We start from the raw sequence: 20,849 nt of genomic DNA on the forward strand, positions 1-20,849 counted from the left end.
TTGGATTTGTTATTGGAAAAAAGGAAATAGAAAGTATGTGTTTGATTCATTTGGAGGTAATCCGCCAAAAACACTCGTACAATATCTTGGTCATAATATAGAGTACAATAGCAGCCGTATACAACATTTTAACGAGGTAATTTGTGGACATTTATGCATTACAGTGTTAAAAATGTTTACAGATGGGTATAGTTTTTCAGAAATTATTAGTCAGGTGAATGGGAATAAGGATATTTGGAGAAGTTATATTTAAGTTTTAAGGGTTTATTTTATGGGCTTAATTCATAAAACGATTACAAATATTTTTATAATAAATATGGATAAGATAGAATCATATGAATTACAATCCTTTAAACCTAATCAAAAAACAATCGAGAATTTAAATAAGCCAAACAGGTCTATTGAATTTGATATTGACGTGGGTGATGGCTTCATACATCCTTATTATGCTGATATTTATGTAACTTTTGAAATTAGAGGTAGAGACGCTGATGGAGAATATACTGCTGGTCAAAATATTAGACTTATTAATAATTTCTTCTCACATTTGTTTTCTCAAATTCAAGTTAGTAAGCATGGACAGATATTAGATATTATAGATTATCCTGGTTTAACTTCAACAGCTGTAAACACATGTACGATTTCAAAACCAGAAGCAAATCATTATGATGAATGTGGATGGGAAGGAATTACGTGGGCAAGAACAGATGAAGAAATAGTGTTTTTGCTAAGACTTTTGCCAGGATTTTGTTCAGATTTTAAAGATATTGTGTGGAAAGGAGGACTGAAATATACATTTAAAAGAAGTGGTTCTGATGATAATGCATTTGTTATTTGGAAAACAAAAAAGCAGGATGGAACATATGAAGATAATCAACCGAATCCAGGTAAAGTTAAGATTACAAATATGGAGTTAAGAATGCCTATTGTTAATTATGGACCTAACTATGCTACCTTGTTAAGATCTAATATGTTAAAAGAAGGTAAGATTCCTATTTCATTCAACACATATCAATGTTTACAGAAATCAGTTAGTGGGAAGTACTTAGAATTCGATTTAACCACACAATTGAACTCAAGTGAATTTGATATGCCTAATTTCGTAATTGCCTTTTTCCAAAAAAATAGAAATGATAATCAAGAAAAAGATTCAAGTTATTTTGATCATTGTAAAGTTCAGAATATCCATTTTCGTAATTCTAGAAATGAATCATTCCCATTAGAGTCTTTGAACTTGGATTTTGAAAAACATAAGTATTTGAAAGCTTATGAAATGTATACGGTATATAAGCGGGTTACAATTGGAAACACTGAGATGTATTATTACCCGAAGGAGTTTTTAAAAAATAGGCCAATCTTCGTAATTAATACAAGCAAACACAAAACAGTGACTGTAAGTGATAGAACTAATTTGAAACTGACTGTTAATTTTGAAAGCGATGTACCAGATAAAACAATTTGCTATGTTGCTATGATTGGTAAGAAAAATTTAGAGTATGATGTTGAGAAAGAAAAAATAATTGAGAAGATATAAATGAGTTATATGTTTATTAGATTTGTTTAGTTTGTAAGTGTTTTTATGACAATATCATAAAAACTTATTTAATAAAATGACTATTCCAGATAACATTCCACGTGAGAATTTAATTGCGTCAATTGAAGATACTATATTAAATCTTGAGAAGTTATTAATGAAAAACAAAAGGAAGTTCAAGAGAATAAAATGTGTTTATACTACTCTTATTACATTATCAATTCTATTATCAGCTTCTACAGGGTTCATCAATGTATTTATTCCTGTTATAGTGTATTCAATTATTACAACTGCATTTGCTTCGGCTTCTGCTGTTATCACTGGTCTATCAACACGGTTTAATATAGCTTCAAAGAAAGAATATTATAAAAATATGGTGAATCGAATTGGGCTGTTTAAAGATGAGCTTAATGTAATTAAGCTCATGAATGGTGAATTAACATATGAAAATGTAAGAGATATTGTTAACAGAATCAATGACATACTTAACGAAATTCGAGACTATTAGAAAACATTCTATATAATAAATATGGCAAAACACGTTGATTTTTTAAACAAGTTTGGAAGTCTTGAACAAAAACAAGTTATTGGATTAAGAGAATTAGAATTAAATACAGAATATAAGATTGAGAAAATGGAAAAGATTAAAACTAAATTTGTAAAAAGCATTTTAGTTGAATGTGAAGAGTTTAAGTTCTTTCTTCCACCTAGATTTATAAAAAACTTAACAGATAAGATGATTGATGAAATTGTTAAAGATGGATTAAAAATCAAATATACTGGTTTAAAAGATAATTATCCAACTGTTGAGTTCTGTATGTTACAAAATTGATGCAAATAAAAACAATCTTATAAAAAAAGTGAGCTGTTAGTATGGATCCTCAGAAGAAATTTATTCTTACTAATTCATTCAATGTGATTGTGAAAGATGTACAAGATCAAACGCAAGTAGTATTTGAAACCAATGGATGTTTATTCAGTTTGAACTATGATCAATGGACTGAGTTTAAGAAATCATTATTTTCAATAGAGAATGAAGTTAGCAGATTTCACTATCAATATCCTAATTTGTAACGATCAATATACTAATTTGTAACTATTATGTAATTATGTAGAATTTAGTTAACTTTTATGGTAATATCATAAAAGTGTTTTGTAATTTTGTTTTACTAGATTTAGTGATTTTTATAACTAGATTTAGTGATTTTTTTATTTTTAACTAGATTTAGTGACTTTTTTGTAACTAGATTTAGTGATTTTTTGTTTTTGTAACTAGATTTAGTGAGTTTTTGTAACCAGATTTAATGATTTTTGAAGTCCAAACCGGTTATAACCAGATTTAATGATTTTTGAAGTCAAAACCGGTTATAACCAGATTTAGTGATTTTTGAAGTCAAAACCGGTTATAACCCGATTTAGTGATTTTTGAAGTCAAAACCGGTTATAACCAGATTTAATGATTTTTTGTAACAGATTTAGTGATTTTTTGTAACTAGATTTAGTGATAGAATGCATTAGAAGTTATTATGAGTAAGATAGAAGTTATTTGAGATGTGATAGAAGTTATATGGGGGGATAGGAAGTGTTAAAAATTATTAGGGGGTAGATTAGAAGATATTTGTAAGCAGGGGTGCGCTATGTTATTGAGGGGTGGGGGTGAAAGTGCGCTAGAACATACATTTATCCCCTACTACTATTCTTGCACCATAATGCAAATTACGAGTTATTAAAATATTTTGCAGCTTACGTTGTTTGCACTTATTTAGAATAATATTTAGCAATTTATTTATTTAAGCACTGGCAACAGTGCTTAAAATAATGCAACTGCAACTTGTTTTAATTAAAACAACCAAAAACTATTCTTGTAATGTTATAGAAGCAAACTAAAACAACAATCATTATAAAAACACAAATGCGTTATTTTAAGCAATAAAACAATCAATCCATGTGTTTGGTATCTCCGAAACGGTTTGAAATAACACTTCTTGTAAATGACATTATAATCACTTAAGTCTTTTGGAAGCATCTACATCAGCCCTGCACGGGCCGGGCGCGCCCGGTTCGGCCCGGTGCCCGGCCCGGCCCTGCCCGACCCGTTTTAAGTAATATCAAACTGGACCGGGCCCTAACCGGGCCGGGCACATTTCGGGCCGAACCGGGCCGATACTCTGACAGACGGTTCGGAAACTAATGTTGTCAGGCTATTTGTTTTTTTAATGTCCTCCACTACCTCTATTTTTGCCGTGTTTGTACGGTCTTACTGTCAGCCTATGTTAATCGTAATGTGTTTGGGAAGCTGACTCTTTATTCAAGACTGTGATGTACTGGTAATACTATTACTATTACTACTTCTACTACTACTATTATTACTTCTACTATTACTATTACGACCACTGCTAATACTACTACAAGTGCTACGACTTCGCGTCAGAGTTGTCATATCTGGTGGTACCGAATTTACCTTCTAAGTACAGAATAAAATTCAGAAATGCTAGTTATTATGGCCGGTCTGCGTAGAATGTGAACCGATGCTGGATCTACGAGGGAGAATAGTGGCTCAATAGAAAAAACACTCACATCTGGTGCTAGAGGTCGTCGGATCAATCCCTGCTCATGCTATGTGAGCTTTGTTGTGGATAAACATCGTGTGCATGGGAGTTTCTGGGGTGGTCCCGCTTCCTCCCACTGTTTTCTTTCCACCAGTTCATCCCATCATCATCCATTCAGCCTGAGCCGTAGTTACCTAAAGAACGTATGGTAAAGTCAAGTACTTGACCTAGTAAGTAGAATTTGGTACGCTACCGTTGGACCACGGAGGGCAAAATCATAAACAGGCGTGCTCATAAGATCAGTGCAATTTGTAGTAATGTTCAATTAGCAAAGGCAAATATCGAATGGTGTTACATGTTCATGTATTGTTTATAGTATGATGCTACAAATATAACAAAATATAATGATTAAATAAATCACCAAATCGCCAGGGTCGATTAGGTGTTCCTGGAACGGTGGCTCAGCGGTTGAGCGTTCACCTCTGGTGTATGGGGTCCCTGGTTTGATCCGAGCTCTCACCAAGTGAACTTTGTGGTGGACAAACACCGTGTGGGGGGCTCGCGGCGTTCTCCTGTTTCCTTCCACTTTATTTACTCCACTATTTCATTTATTTCTCACCATCGTCTCCTTTAGGCTAGTTGGCATAACTTGGAACCACCTACCAAGAAGAATAAACTAATGGATTGGGAAGATAGACATTCAGTCTCTGGTGAATTTGATGATGAAGTAGACATCTACCTCAACATGTCATCATGTGTAAGAGAACTAGATATACTGCAGTGGTAGAAGCAACAAGAACAAACATTACCAAAATTGTGTAAATTAACGCGTCAGTATATCGTCATCCCTGCTTCAAGTGCGTCTACTGAAAGAGATTTTAGTACTCAGGAACGGAGAAATGCTCTAAAGCCTGAAACTGTTGAACCTGTTTCCGTGCTATTCGATGCGTACAAGGACATACAGTAAAGCGATGTTCATTTTGCACTATTGGTTTCTTAGGAAACCTTATATTTTCATTTTCTTAATATCAACTATCCCTTCTGTTATATGTGATGTTAAGAGGCATTTTTGATAGCTGATATCTATACATTTTTCATTCAGGGGACTTTTGAGGTATTTTTTGATTAACAATGATATGGGTGGATTTTGTTTTGATTTACTGCCTCGCATTCCGTCATATAGCTTTTTTATTTACTTGTTACGCACCGTTCTAGGAACACTTCATCGATCCTGGGGTCTGGGTGATTTATTTGATCATTGTTTTTTTGTTATTATTATTGTAGCATCGAATTATAAAGAATACAGGAACATGTAATATGATTTGGAATCTGCCGTGCTAATTGAACATTACTACAAATTGCGCTAATCTTATGAACACGCCAGTTCATGGTTTCGGTCTCCGTGGTCTAATGGTAGCGGAACAAATTCTAATTAGTAGGTCAAGGACTTGACTTTATCATATGTTCTTTAGGCAATTACGGCTCAAGACGTATGGATGATGATGGATGAATTGGTGTAATGAAGACAGTGGACGAAAACGGGCTAATCCAAAAACTCCCACGCTCACGATTTTTGTCCACCACAAAGCTCACATAACACGAGGAGGGATCGATCCGACGACCTCTAGCACTCTGCATTCTACTGGCCAGACTACGCAGACTGGCCATAATAGCTAGTATTTCTTCGATTTTTTCTGTACTTAGATTGTAAAGTATGTACCACCAGACATGTCAACTCTGACGCTCGTAGCAGTTGTAGTAGTAGAAGTAATAATAATAATAATAATAATAATAATAATAATAATAATAATAATAATAATAATAATAATAATAATAATAATAATAATAATAATAGCAGTAGCAGTAGTAGCAGTAATAAGAGTAGTAGGAGTACAATACTTTACAGTCTTGAATAAAGAGTTAATTTCCCAAACACCAGTGGCGGCGGTTGGACGTTAAAAGTGAGGGGGCAAGACATGATCTGAATATTTGTATATAAATGTTAGTTTTCCTGGTTGTTTCTAACATTTTGTTTGACGAAAGGTTGTATAACTAATAGGATACTATATTTTCAGTTAAAATACCGTATATCATATATAATAGTTTATTAAGTAAATTGAGAAGAACAACGCAAGTAGATACTAGCCCTTTGTACTCTTAAACAACGAAAGTGTAAGAAGAGATTTGATTCCTTGCTCATGAACATCTTAAAATTCTGTCTGGAAAATTGTGTGATCAGATTATTTAATAAATTTGCAAAACAAATAAATAGAAAGGATAATATTAATCATAGTAATGAATAATGATGCTTGTTTTGCAAAAGTTATATTGAAACTGAGGATTAATGAAAAACTTAATATTTAATTCCACACATGCTATTAAATGTATGTTATTACTCTTAGAAAATGAAAGGCAGTAAATACTACAAGCATATGCTACGACATTTAAAGAAATATTTGCTTTTGCAACTTCTTGAAATATGTTCGTTGCCATTAGGTGCAGTTTTCGCTTTCTTGGAACACATCAAAACACAACAATACTTAGAATCAATCCACACTTCAGTTATACAAAATAAACTTAAAACCTAGAATTATGTTCAATTTACTAAATTTTATTGTATATACACTCGTACATCCTTAAACACAACACTTCACTCGCGCCGCCCATTACACTACAAAACAATGGAAAAGGTAGAAGTTGTTTCTTATCACGCTCTTTTTAATCGATATTCCTTACTTTAGAAAGAAGAAAAGACATTTTAGGAACTGTCAATTTTTGTGCAATTAAAGAATAACTTGTGAAATAGGCCCTACTTTTTTGCATAATGTTCTTTCGATTAGCTTCAAAGCGGCTCACTAACATATCGAGCCCTTGTAAGAAGAAATGAAAGTATGCTGAAATTGTGCTCCAATAGGTTATTTTTTGGGGTTATTTTCTGTGGCGATTAAAACGCAATTACTGTAGCTTTCTTTACTCCACGGGAAGACAACCAATACGTATTCACGCAACAGCAAATATTATATGGCAGCATTTTTTCCTATTAATCAGTAACACATACAAAATCGTTACATTTCCAAATGAAACTATATACATTAATTGGTTACTTCAAAAAAGTGCGGGGGCAACTGCCCCCCTTTGCCCCCCCCCTAATCGCCGCCCATGCCAAACACATTACGATTAACACAGGCTGCCAACATTAGTTTCCGATCCGTCTTTCACAGTGTTCGGGCCGAGTCGGTCCGGCCCGGCTCGGCCCGATTTGTGCTCGGCCCGTTTCGGCCCGATTTGTGCTCGGCCCGTTTCGGCCCGATTTGTGCTCGGCCCGTTTCGGCCCGATTTGTGCCCGGCCCGTTTCGGCCCGGCTCGGCCCGAAATGTGCCCGGCCCGGGTCGAGCCGGGCACAGAATTCAGATTCATTCGGGTCGGGCCGGGCCGTCTTCGGGCCTGGGTTTGCAGGGCTCTGATCTACATGATGAGACGTGATATGTCAGCACGTTTTCGAAGTAAAGTCTTTAGAAAAAGTTAAATTTTTCATTTCCTGTAACTTTGTTCCTTCATTCATTCGAAATACATTATACCATGATCATAGTATTTGACGCTAAGATACAAATGATGCGCATTGCACCATCTATGCTATTTGAATTACTAGAGATCTCCAAAATGTTGATGTTAGTGATACTGTATTGTCCTTTGTTACACTGAATAATATATGTGGTATTGTGGTTTTATTTAATATCTAAATTAGAAATAGATAATACCTTACATAGTGCAATTTGAGAAAATATAACTTTATTTTGCGTTCGTAACACTGCTTGTTTATATATAGGCGAGGATCCAAGGTTAGAACTATAGGGGTTATACACCCCCTTAACACTCAGGTATAGCTACACTGAATAAAATGAGCTTCAATCCTGTTTTACGCTGGATAAAGAGGCAAACTATGGTTTAGCCCCTCCCTTGATCATATCCTGGATCCGCGCCTATATATATATATATATATATATATATATATATATATATATATAGGTGGCCCATTTTAATCTTTCCACGGAAATATCGCGAAAACGGTTGAACATAAATGAACTGAACAAAAACTCAAATAGGAAATACTATGGGGCAAATCGAATGGTGATGTCATGGTGTCCCCAGGGCCGCTCTTCAAGGGCGCCCTGGGCCCAACTTTAAAATTTTAAATGGAAACATGAGGCGAGTGACACCTCGTTCGACAGATCTTTAAAAACTGAAAAGGAATGTGGCAAAAGATTTTTTTTTTATATTGGTCACCGTTTTCAAAATGGCAGCCAAGATAATTATGTTACCTGTATCAGTTAATTGTCCAGTAGCACTAATATGAAAACGGTTGGACATAAATGAACGAAACAAAAGTTCAAATAGGAAAGCCATGGGGGCACATCGAATGGTGTTGTCGCGGTGTTTCCAAGGGCCGTCCATCATGGGGGCCCAGGGACCAACTTTAAAATTTTAAATGGAAATATGGGGCAAGTGATACCTCGTTCTATAGACCGTCAAACACTAAACAGAGTTGTGACAATGAACAGAACAAAAAGTGAAACAGGAAAATGACATAAAGCACGTCGGATGATGTCGTGGTGACCCCCAGAGCTGCCTTTCATGGGGGCCCAACTTCAAAATTGTCAATGGAAAAAACATAGGTCAAGTGATATCTCGTTCGATAGGTCTTCGAAAACTAAAAAGTGTTATGGTAAAAGATTTTTCATAACGGTTACCGTATTCAAAATGGGCGCCAAGACATGGTGCTTGTATTAGATAAAACGTCCAGTACCACTAATATGAAAACGGTTGGAGATAAATGAATAGGATAAAATTCGTATAGGAAATCGCAGAAGGTATTTATCATTCCAACGGAGAAAAAGATTATTAAATTATGAGTGAGATAATGCTAAAGAGGAAATCTAATTCTTAGAAAATTATCTTTCCGATCTCTCTCCGTAAGTGAGTGAAACGGAAATGAATGGTAAAATCTCAAATGAGAACCCCACTTTTACTTGCAATAGGTATGGTTTGTCTGAAACACTTTGGTGTACAAGTGACTGGTACTGTAACGAAGTAATGAACCATTAATGTGCAGACGACTTTTGAGCGAAACCAACATTTGTACACGTTATTCTAAAATTGCATTGTTCGACAAATTGGTTTCGCATTTCAGTTGAATCATTTTTGCACAAATCATTGCCTGCAATCAAAATGAAAAGTAATATTTAACAAGAATTTTACCTACCTTTCTTTAAAGACACCTATCTGTTATAAAATCACATTTCAGATAATTTTGTTGTGTAGATACAATTTGCAAAAACTGAGGTTCTCATTTGCAATTTCACCGTTTCTTCCCGTCTCGCTTCACCCACTTACGGAGGACGTTGGAACGATGATTTTCTAGGAACTAGATTTCCTCCTTTGCATTATTGCACTTTTACTCTAGGCATCTCCTCTGTTGCAACATTTTCGAGTCCTGGAATGATAAATGCCCTCTGTGATTTCCTATAGGAGTTTTATTCTGTTCATCCGTTATTATCTTCAACCGTTTTCATATTAGTGGTACTGGACGTTTTATCTGATACAGGCACCATGTCTTTGCGGCCATTTTGAAAACGGTGACCCATATGAACAATCTTTTGCCAAAACGCTGGTTAGTATATGAAGATCTATCGAACGAGGTATAACTTGACCCACATTTTCATTTAAAATTTCTAAGTTGAGCCTGGGCCCCCATGAAAGCCGGCCCTGGGGGGCACCGCAATAACATCATTCTATCTGCCCCGTGGATTTAATATTTTAATTTTTGTTTGGTTCATTTGTGTTCAACCGTTTTCATATTAATGCTACTGGACGTTAATCTGATGCAAGTAACATATCTTGGGGGCTATTTTGAATATGTTGACCGATATGAAAAATCTTTTGCAACATCGCTTTTTAGTTTTTAAAGACCTATCGAACGAGGTGTCACTCGACCCACGTTTCTATTTAAGATATTAAAGTTGGGCCCCGGGCCCCCTTGAAGAGCGGCTCTGGGGGGAACCATGATATAGCCATTCGATCTGCCCCATGGTATTTCTTATTTTAGTTTTTGTTAAGCTCATTTATGTTCAACCGTTTTCGAGATATTTCCGTGGAAAGATTAAAATGGGCCACCATGTACATATATATATATATATATATATATATATATATATATATATATATATATATATATATATATATATATATATATATATATACAGGGTGCGGCACGTAAAACCGGCCCGTCGTAATATTCTAATATATAGTGTGTTTTTGGCAACACTTAAATAATCTACCTTCCGATGGCGTGTCGAGGTCGGGTCGACTTACGTGACCTGCAGCAGTCACGTGCAGCCGCAGCCAGTGAAACTTGTCGAAACCAGTTGAGAAAAAGGCCTCGTTGTGTTAAGCCGGGTGAGTGTCAGTGTGTGATAATGCCGTATTCGATACCCGAGCGTGTTGCCATTGTTGAAGGGTTCATTCTCACTGGATCTTTTGTGAAAACAAAGAATTTGTTTCGGGAGAAATTTCCAGGACGTTCTGTGCCAGCAAAAAGCACCATTCAGGAATTGATTGAAAAATGGCGGCGTACAGGATCGGTTCAAAATGCTCCCAGGAACAGACGACCATCTGTCTGCACACCTGAATTAAAGATGCAGGTGGAGGAGATAATGACAAGAAGTCCTCGAAAGTCAACCAGGAGATTGAGTCAACAGGTTCATGCGAGTGAGAGAAGTTGCAGACATGTTTTAAGGGGACTGAAGTTAAAACCGTATCGGATAAGTGTTGTGCAATAACTGAAGGAGCCTGACCTGCAGAAGAGGGTGCATTTCTGTTCATGGCTGTTGAGCAATGTTGCCAGTGGTTTCTTGGATCCACTAATGCTCATCATGAGTGACGAGGCGTGGTTCTACCTGTCTGGGTACGTAAATTCCCAAAACAACCGGTATTGGTCGACAGAAAATCTACACGCAATCCACCAGGTACCCTTGCATGATAAGAATATTGGTGTCTGGTGTGCCATTTCCGCCACACGCGTTATTGGGCCTATATTCTTTGAGACGACAGTGAACAGTGACGTGTATATGGGAATCCTGGAAGAGTTTTATACACACCTGACCGAAGAGGAGCGTCAGTTATGTTACTTTCAGCAGGACGGTGCAACATGCCACACATCAGCTGCATCATTGCCCCTTGTGCATGAGATGTTTACACCAGAGAGGACAATCAGCAAAGGCTTGTGGCCTCCTCGGTCACCAGACTTGTCCACGTGTGACTTTTACTTATAGGGACTGTTAAAGGGAAGAGTATACGAAACAAATCCACACACAATTGAAGAACTCAAGACCAGGATCCAGGATCACCAATAGCATTACAACACAAGAACTGACAAGGGTATATATGAATCTCCTCAATCGTGCTCACATGTGTGTTGAAGTGGGCGGAGGACACTTTCAGCACCTGCTGTGAAGGCTGCTGTGAAGGTGAGTAGTCATATTCAATACATTACATTTCATTTATGTGTTGTAGTTAATCATATTCAATACATTACATTTCATTTTATGTGTTCACTTTACGGGCCGGTTTTACGTGCCGCACCCTGTATATATATATATATATATATATATATATATAAAGATAAATAGATAGATAGATGGAGGGAGGGAGAGAGAGAGAAGATTATATACAACAGCAGTGGATTTTGTTTCGGGAGAGACTTGAGGAACGGGTAACAAACATTTGTGTTGTACGTGCAATGCGAAAAAATGATTACAAATTTATTTCGGGAGGGGCTTGAGCCCGATACCTACCCCCTAAAGACACCACTGTACAGGTACATCAGTCAACCGTTCCCATATTATCTCATACAGCAACGAAACAAATTTTGAGTAAAGGCAAAATAACTATCAATATTCGAGACGAGACCGAGACTTTTGAGACTGACCATGGTCTCGTCTCGGTCTCGTCTCGATTTATAGAGTTCTGTCTCGGTCTCGCTCTCGTCTCGGTATGTAAAAGTCCGTCTCGGTCTCGGTACCATCCCTAATCTACACAATTTGATTTGCTTCTTTCTACTCCCTCCTGCGCTATTACGGTAATATTTGCTTTTTTTCGGATGGGGCCTAGCCCCAACACTGTTTTTCCGTAAAAATTAAACCACGTTAAATTTATTGTTTTGCAAATTGTCCCTATACGAAGTTTCCTTGCAATTCTCCATATTCTTTAGGAACTTCTGACGTATGCATATTTGCACTTTTGATATTTCGTAATCAACAGTTTAGGAAGTCCGTACCTCACTCAACCGCTTTTTCCAGGAAAATACGAAACCCAATTATCTCATTTTACGTCTACAATATCTGCACAAAATGTCATTCAATTCGGTGCACTTCTTCTTGCCTTTTGAGCCTCAAATTTCAATTTTTTTTTTTTTTTTTTTTTTTGTGGTGGCTTTTGCCTCCTGAAACCGTTTTTACGCAGAGAATAAAACAAACGTTTTCCTTTCTATTTTTGCGTATTGTCCCTACACAATGTGTCGTTCCAATTCATCACGTTCTTCAAGCACTTCTGACATACTGTTATTTGCACTTTTGATATTTCACGATCAAAGTTTTGGAGGGGTCTGTGTCCCGCCTAAAAGTTTTCTTTTTCTTAGGGAAATAAGAAACCCGTATTCTCTCATTTTATGTCTACAATATCTGTGCAAAATTTCATTGACATCGGTTCACCTTCTCTAGCCTTTCGGGCCTCAACTTTCAAAATTTTTGGAAGGGCTTTTGCCCTCTAGAACCCTTTTCCCGCAGAAAATAAAAAACCCGTATTTCTTTATTTTTTAGCGTATTGTTCATACACAAAGTTTCGTTGCAATTTGACACACATCCTTCACACACATCTGACATAGTGTTACTGCATTTTCAATATTTCGTGATGGATGTTTTGGAGGGGTCCGTGCCCCACCCAACTTTTTTCCATAAAAATACGAAACACGTATTCGCTCATTTAATGTCTGCAATATGTGTGTAAAATTTGATTTAGTTCAGTTCACTTGTTTTTTGAGTTTAGGGCGTCAACTTTCAAAATTTTGCGTGGGGCTTTTGCCCCGTGAAACCGTTTTTCCGCAGAAAATAAGAAACACGTTTTCGATTATTTTATGTGTAGTATCTACCTGCCAAATTTTATCAAAATCGGGGTGTTACACTTCGGAAATGTTACTTGTTAGTAACTAATATTTCTTTAAAGTTTTATAAACGAATAGTGGGAATTAAAGATAATATAAGCGAAAAATTAAGATCAATTGCAACCTTCGGCTCCTACCAACTTTGAAAGAAATGACAGCACAGAATTCAAGGTAGACATGAAATTTGAAACTGAGATTTCACTATATTTCTCTCATCATTTTAATGCACACTGCAAAGCTATTAAATGCTAATTAAATCAGGATTTTACATACAAACTAAGTTGCAACATAATAATTCTTGTTAGAAAACCCGAATCGGCAATGCGAATTTAAGATTAGCCGATCCTTTAGATAGCATAGGAAAAAGATGAAGAGTGTAACCTAAGTATGTGGCGAAGTGGGTTGCGAGGCGATTTGATAAATTGCATGTCTTCTACTTGGCAGAGTCCGCCTCAATCGTTTCATTTCGTGTTAAAACAAAACATTTTTGTGATGAGCTACATTAGCACACACTACATGAGTGACAATTTATATTATGATAGAATATACTATGAGCTGTATTAGAAAACGTGCAGACACTCGATAATTATAACGTAGTAAGATTTCAATAGATTGAGTGCTTGATCGTGCCGTGTGTGAAGTTATGAAATATGAATTAGTTTCAACAGGAACGGATCCAAGAGGAAGGTTATATGGACATAGCCCCCCTTGACGCTTAAGTATACACTGCATAAATTGGGTTTCAATCGTACTTTATTTACACTGGATAAAGTTGGAAACTATGGTTTAGTCCATCCCTTGATCATATCCTGGTTCTGCTGCTGGGGATCTATATAATGATGATCAAGGATGTTAATGTGTGGTCAGAATTTGCTGTTTTCGAAGCCTCAAGTTCATACGCGATAAAATAATATTTCTGCATTACGCACCTTTTAAAACTATTTTCAGTATTAGTCTTTATCTTCAAACAAGCCCTCCTCGAAAAGTTTGCTTTATTGGATATTGTATTTCTGACGATGCTTTTATTATCAAACAGTGTATGCAGTTTTATTTAACATAGAATTGCATACGCCAAAACAGCGGGAACTTTCTCATTGTTTTATTTTTTCTTGAGTTGATTTTAAGTTTAACTTCCCTTTCAGCAGCGGAGCTATATGAGACGTGGACCTACTAATTAACGTCTAATTTGAACCACATGAACTCCCACCGGGAATCGAACCTGGGTCTTCCATGCTTTAACTTTACTTGAATTTGGAGTCGAACGCTCTCAAGCGGATTTAAGAGGGTGCACTTGCTACCCATGAGCTTTTCAATGAATGTATTTTTTAGTAATTATATTAAATTTACTTTTGCAAATGTGTCAGTATTTCGCTTTTTAAAATTTCCTTGAATTACACGTAGTAAGGGTTAAACACAGGTTTCATTTGTATACGTGACAATTGTAACTTCCATGGTCTCCTCTCTTCTACCTCTAGACACGGAAATAGCTTTTAATAACTGCCAAATTACGATTTTTCAATAAAGAGAAGCTTTTCTTCTAACTCTGGTATCGATTTCCTGCTAAGCAGGGTAAAAGTGAATCTGAAAAGGTAGGGGGACGGAAGGTAGTGGCATGACGTCACACTGTCCCCCATGTCTATCTTTGCCCATTGTAATTTCTTAGGAACTGGGGACGCCATACGCATTTTTTGCTGGTGGGTAGAGAGGGTTTCTCCGCATTCCCACGCACTTTTACCCCTGCTGCTAAGTATTAATTGCTGTGAGGACTATCGAGAAATATTATGTGGTAACAATAATAATAATACCAATACTACTACTATTACTACACTACTACTACTACTACTACTACTACTACTACTACTACTACTACTACTACTAATAATAATAATAATAATAATAATAATAATAAAGGATCTGAATCATAAGAATTTTTTCAACTTTCTATTACAATTCCAGTGAGCCTCCGAAATTCTGGATATATTGTTTTTATAAGGAACAAAGAGGCTTCAAACATTTTGGCAAATATGATTTTGTATAATAGAAAAAAGTCTTCTTAGTAGTTTTACAATGAACTAAGCAACTGACAACTGAATTTGTGTCTGTTTTTTAACACAATGTTATAAGGCACAGAACCGACGCCTGCCGGCAGCTTGCTTCTCTGCCTGATGGCAGCTTCAGGACTAAAATTAAGGCATTCGTTCTGTCAATATATTGTGTAGCTATCAGTCAATCACACAGGTTCTTAGGAACAGGTTAATCAAACCACGTTGTTGTAGACAGTGGCGGGGCTGAATTTTACAAGAAAGCTTTTGTTTATGGGGTCCCTTCCCATCTTTTGCACACTGTGTGAAATTTAACTTGTATACTGTAGTGAGTTACAGAAAACAGAATGCTATTTCTGAAAAAGATATTACCAAATAAGATTGACCATTATCACAATATATTCAACATTACAAATATTCATTTAACAGTCGTCGTACTTAGCTGTCTGCACTGAAATTCCCGTAATGTTCTTTCTTCTTTACTAATATGAGCTCCGAACTTCTTCGTGGCTAAGTGGTTAGGGTACGCGCCTTTGGCTTGAGAGACCCGGGTTCTATTCCCGGCGAGAGCGCATGTGGTTCGAATTTCACGATTAATCAGTAGGTCCTGTCTCATATAGCCTCGCTGCTAAAAGGACGTTAAACTCAAAATCACCTCAACTAATATGAGCTCCTTGGCAGTGGTACTGGGTTATTTCGTAACTTCTTCGATATGTTTGTAGGAATGAAGAATCATCAAGTAGTTAATCTATGTTGGGTCATGGTACTCTGAAGATAATATTTCATTGTTCATGGAGTCGAAAATGATCTTTCTGGTGTTACTGAAGTCATAGAAATAGTAAGGTAAAGCATTGCTAGCTTATTAACTTCCGAAAACAAATAATGAGTTATCTCTTTTGGTTCAGTTTTCAATAAGACAACCAGATCTTGAACACCTGCAATGACGTTTAAAGATTCATTTTTGCTTCGGTGAAGCAAAGAAAGCAACTTTAACTGTGCTTTTAAAATATCAAAAGCTATGTTATTTGAATACGTTTAGATTAAAACTGGGGATATGTGAACAGATTTTTCATTAGTATTATTAATCAGCAACTTTAAAATATCCTACAGCACAGAGAAAATATAGTCCTACAATCCAACCATCTGCACAAAATAAAAATCTAAAGATTCTTCATTCCTCCCCCAACAACCCTTTCAGGATCTTGCAAGAGAAAATCATGGCCAAATACTGTATGTCCTTAAAATCAGAATTGATCAACAAACGAAAGGAAGTCAACTTCACGTTTTGCTTATGGATTGGGTGGCATTATTACAATAGAAAGAAATGTCTTCAGTGGTGCGCCGTCTTGTCATAAACAGTGTCCCCGCACAGTGCTTCTGTTCAATAAACACAGTTAAGTGTTGAGAAAAAGTAAGCGAAAATGAAATACACATTATCGAAGTTCATGCGACTAGCTTTTCGTTGTCCATTGACCCAGAGAGGGAGACGAATACAAAGAAAAAAGGGCGGTACAAATGACATTTGTGATAACTTCTGAGGGAAATTTTAAATTAAGTTACTAATATCAGTGTCGCACAATCGCTGCCCACTGCTTAATGCTTACTTTGTTAATGTATATTAGTCTATTTGCCATTCGTCAACATTTTAGTTTCTATCGGGAGCTTCTTTCGTTAATTATGTTATTATTTTATTTATAACGATGTGTATTTCTATTTGTGAATTGTACTTTTTTTTTCATGTAATAATAATGGCCAAATATTTAGAAAAACAAAACAGCATTTTATCTCAAAAGAAACGTACGAAACTTGAAAGAAAAAGAGAGGCAAGCGAAGACTCTAAAACAAAGAATTCTTTCCACTTGTGAACAAAATTCCCAAAGTGATAATCATACAAATATTGAGGTGGGGGAGTAGTCAATATCTCTTACTGTTATCGGTACGTATCGATACCAGAAAGTGGCTCAAATATTCTTACTCTGCGTCGTAAATCGTTATGTATCAAACACAGATTTGCCAAATTAGTAGACACCTGTTCAGTTAAACTCGCTAGATATAATAGGATCACGAACTGTTAACGTCATATGCTATTTATTATACACAAGAATACAAAGTTAGAAAATAATACTAAAACTAGCGAATTATAAAATAGAAGAAACATGCTAAAGAAACAAAAGGTCCGCAGTCGCTTATTCATTTTTGCTCGTAATTGTAAATATGCAGCTAGCCTCTACTTTACCTTACATAACACCTACGCACTGATGGCCATTGCCCAATTTTGGGGGCGGTATACTGCATACACGGAAAGGAATAAAAAAGAAGTTAAACACATTTTACATGGAGCTCTAAATAAACTGTTGAAAAGGAATTAGTAAATTCAAAATAATAGTAATAATAAGAAATATATTGATAAACACTTACCTTACATTCTACGTAGACCCACTTTAAACTGGGGAACTTCATCCAGATACACATTACCTGGATGAACCCAGATGTCCCTTACATTGTGAGGACAGCGTCTTATTTTTGGTAGATACTGTGCTTCAATTTCTATGAATGCCTCAACAAACTCCCGTTTCTCACTCAGCTGAGACATTGCGTCGTCGTAATTATTCCATAATAAATACAATGTCTCCGTTTCTGGTCCAAGTTGTGTGAAGTACACACCTTCACCGCATCGAGCTGTAGAATCACTTGCTTTAATATACCGAGACCGAAGAATTAATAATAAATTAACTCGGCTCGTATAGTGGAAGAACTTCTCAGGCCTCACCTGAAAAGAATTGTAATTGTGTAATTTTACAAGAAGAACTTAAACTTGGTATCGCTATATTATATCCTTACATGTAAAAAGTTGAATTTAATTAATCTAAACAAAATGTTTAAGCCTATTAGACAAAGAGATAGCACACTTTTATTTACCCGAAGTTTACCATAAGCTTTATTATGTGCTTAAGATTACCCATAACCTACAGTCTTCAGAAAGGCTTTTCTTAACGTTCGTGAGTGGTGAGGGTCACAGTAATGACGTCATCAACATGGTTGCCGCCGGAATTCATAGTACAATGTTTAACTGAATATAACTTTCCACTCAATGAAGGTATACATTTCGTTCGTGTATCAAATTGAAGGTAATAAACGTCTCTAAAATTTAATATCATTATCGTTTATTTTCATTGCCGTCATCTCTAAATATTGTGCATGATTCCCTCAAAATTTAGTTTCATTCACGTTATTGTAAATATTTATTGGCAAATAACTATGAAACCATTATAGATATGAAATGATAATGAAAATGTTACTGACGGACTTTCTTTTATTACACTTAAGGGACGGTGGTGTGATATTATTGTTCTAAATGTACATGTTCCAACTGAAGATAAGGGTGACGATATAAACGATAGTTTTTACGAAGAAGTGGAACGGATATTTGACCAACCTCCGCGATACCTAATGAAAATTCTATTAGGGGATTTCAATGCGAAGGTAGGACGAGAGGATATTTTCAAACCGATTATAGGGAACGAAAGTCTGCATAAGGGCAGTAATGACAACGGTGTTAGACACGTAAACTTTGCAACATCCAAAAACCTAATCGTGGAAAGTACAAAATTCCCACATCGCGACGTTCATAAATACACTTGGACATCACCAGACGGAAAAACACATAATCAAATTGATCATGTTTTAGTAGATAGAAGAAGGCAATCTAGCATAATTGATGTCCGGTCGTTTAGAAGGGCTGATTTTGATACTGATCACTACCTGGTAGTAGCGGTAATACGAGAGATATTATCGTTCAATTAAGGTAATATTCAATGTCCGAAAACGGAAAGATTTAATTTAAAGAAATTAGAAGAGAGCCAGGTAAGAGAGGAATATCAGATTGAAGTTTCGAATAGATTCTTGGTTTTAGAAGACTCGGAGTGCATTCGTGTTGAGGATACTTGGATTAAAATTAGAGATAGCATTAAAAGTTCAGCAATAGAAAAATTGGGATACGCGGAAATACGTAGGAACAAACCATGGTTCGACTAGGAATGCCTTAATCTAGCAGAGAAGAGAAAACAGGCAAAATTACGCTGGCTGCAAAATCTGAATGAAATAGCTACACAAAATTTAGCAGATAACATCTGGGAAACTTGCAAAACTTTTAGAACAAAGAAAACGTGATTTTTGAAAGCTAAAATGATATAAAAATAAAAATATATATAAGGTAAAAATAAAAATATTCGGGACATGTATAAGGTGATCAGCGAATTTAAGAAAGGCTATCAACCTCGTACTTATATATTAAAGAAAGCTGACTGAACAGTTCTCACCGATACGAATAGCCTCTTAAAGAGATAGAAAGATTTCTTTGACGATTTGGTGAACACGCAGCCAAAACCTAATGTGCGTCGAGAAAATGAGATACACACCGCAGAACCGTATATTCCAGAACCCAACCGAATAGAAGTAGAAACCAATATAAAGAAATTAGCGAAACACAAATCTCCGGGTGTAGATGAAATTCCGGCTGAGTTAATTTTAGCTGGAGGTGAAAAATTGCGGAACAAGATAAACGAACTCATTCTCCATATATGGAATAAGGAAGAATTGTCACAAGAGTGGAAATAATCAATCATTGTTCCAATTCACAAGAAAGGCGACAAAACTGACTGTAATAATTATCGAGGCATTTCTCTTCTGTCAACATCCTATAAAATCATTTCAAATATTCTATTAGCAAGATTGATCCCATACGCAGATGAAATTATTGGAGATTATCAGTGCGGATTTAGATTAAATCGATCAACTATTGACCAAATATTTACCATTCGCCAAATACTGGAAAAAAAGTGGGAATACAATACCTCGGTAGATTATTTATTTATTTAGTTTAGAAAGACGTACGACTCGGTTAGGAGAGAAACATTATACAACGTTCTTACAGAATTTGGAATACCAAGAAAGCTAATTAGATTAATTAAGATATGTTTAAATGAATCCCAAAGTAAAGTACGGGTAGGAAAATTTTTGTCCACGAGCTTTCACGTCGAAAATGGCCTGAAACAAGGAGATGTGTTGTCGCCCTTATTATTTAACTTTGTGCTTCCTCTTTCAATATTTCATCCCAATCATCATATTCATTGTTATTCGGAAGGTACTCTTCATCTGAAGAAGTATCAAGGCATTCAGCGTCAGACTCGGCCTCACTTACGTCATTGAAATTTCCAAGTATTTCATCCAGTGTCATCAGTTTCATGCTCATAATGAGTGTTTGAAATAGCACATTAGTCCGAAAGTAATGGTGATTCTCCTAATCAACAGACTTTCTAAAGTAATACTAACTCCAACTAAGCTGACAAAATTGCTGAGAAGCTGTCTTGAACACGAGGTGGAATGAGAGAGTATTATGAGAAAGAACGGTCGTAAAATATAGACGCTAGCCAGCAGTGTTGCTACAATGCAACAAAATATTACTAACAAAAGAGTTGGGTCAAAATTAACCCACGCCGCCATTGTAGTAT

At 36.0% G+C, this 20,849-nt stretch overlaps 1 protein-coding gene across 2 annotated transcripts in view; it reads right to left on the reverse strand.

Annotated features, from left to right (window-relative positions):
- Nucleotides 1–20,849, reverse strand: part of LOC145671321 (uncharacterized) — a 503,933-nt gene that overhangs the window by 57,528 nt on the left and 425,556 nt on the right. For both annotated transcript variants that reach the window (XR_014128506.1, XM_081740319.1), the window contains exon 8: nt 17,758–18,109. Coding sequence is in view for 1 of the 2 variants with exons in the window: in XM_081740319.1 (XP_081596445.1) it covers nt 17,759–18,109 (351 nt within the window). In the remaining variant the exon portion in view is untranslated. The remainder of the gene's footprint in view (nt 1–17,757; nt 18,110–20,849) is intronic.

This window comes from Thermobia domestica, chromosome 15, assembly GCF_964235325.1.
Source record: "Thermobia domestica chromosome 15, izTheDome1.hap1.1, whole genome shotgun sequence".
NCBI lineage: Eukaryota > Metazoa > Arthropoda > Insecta > Zygentoma > Lepismatidae > Thermobia > Thermobia domestica.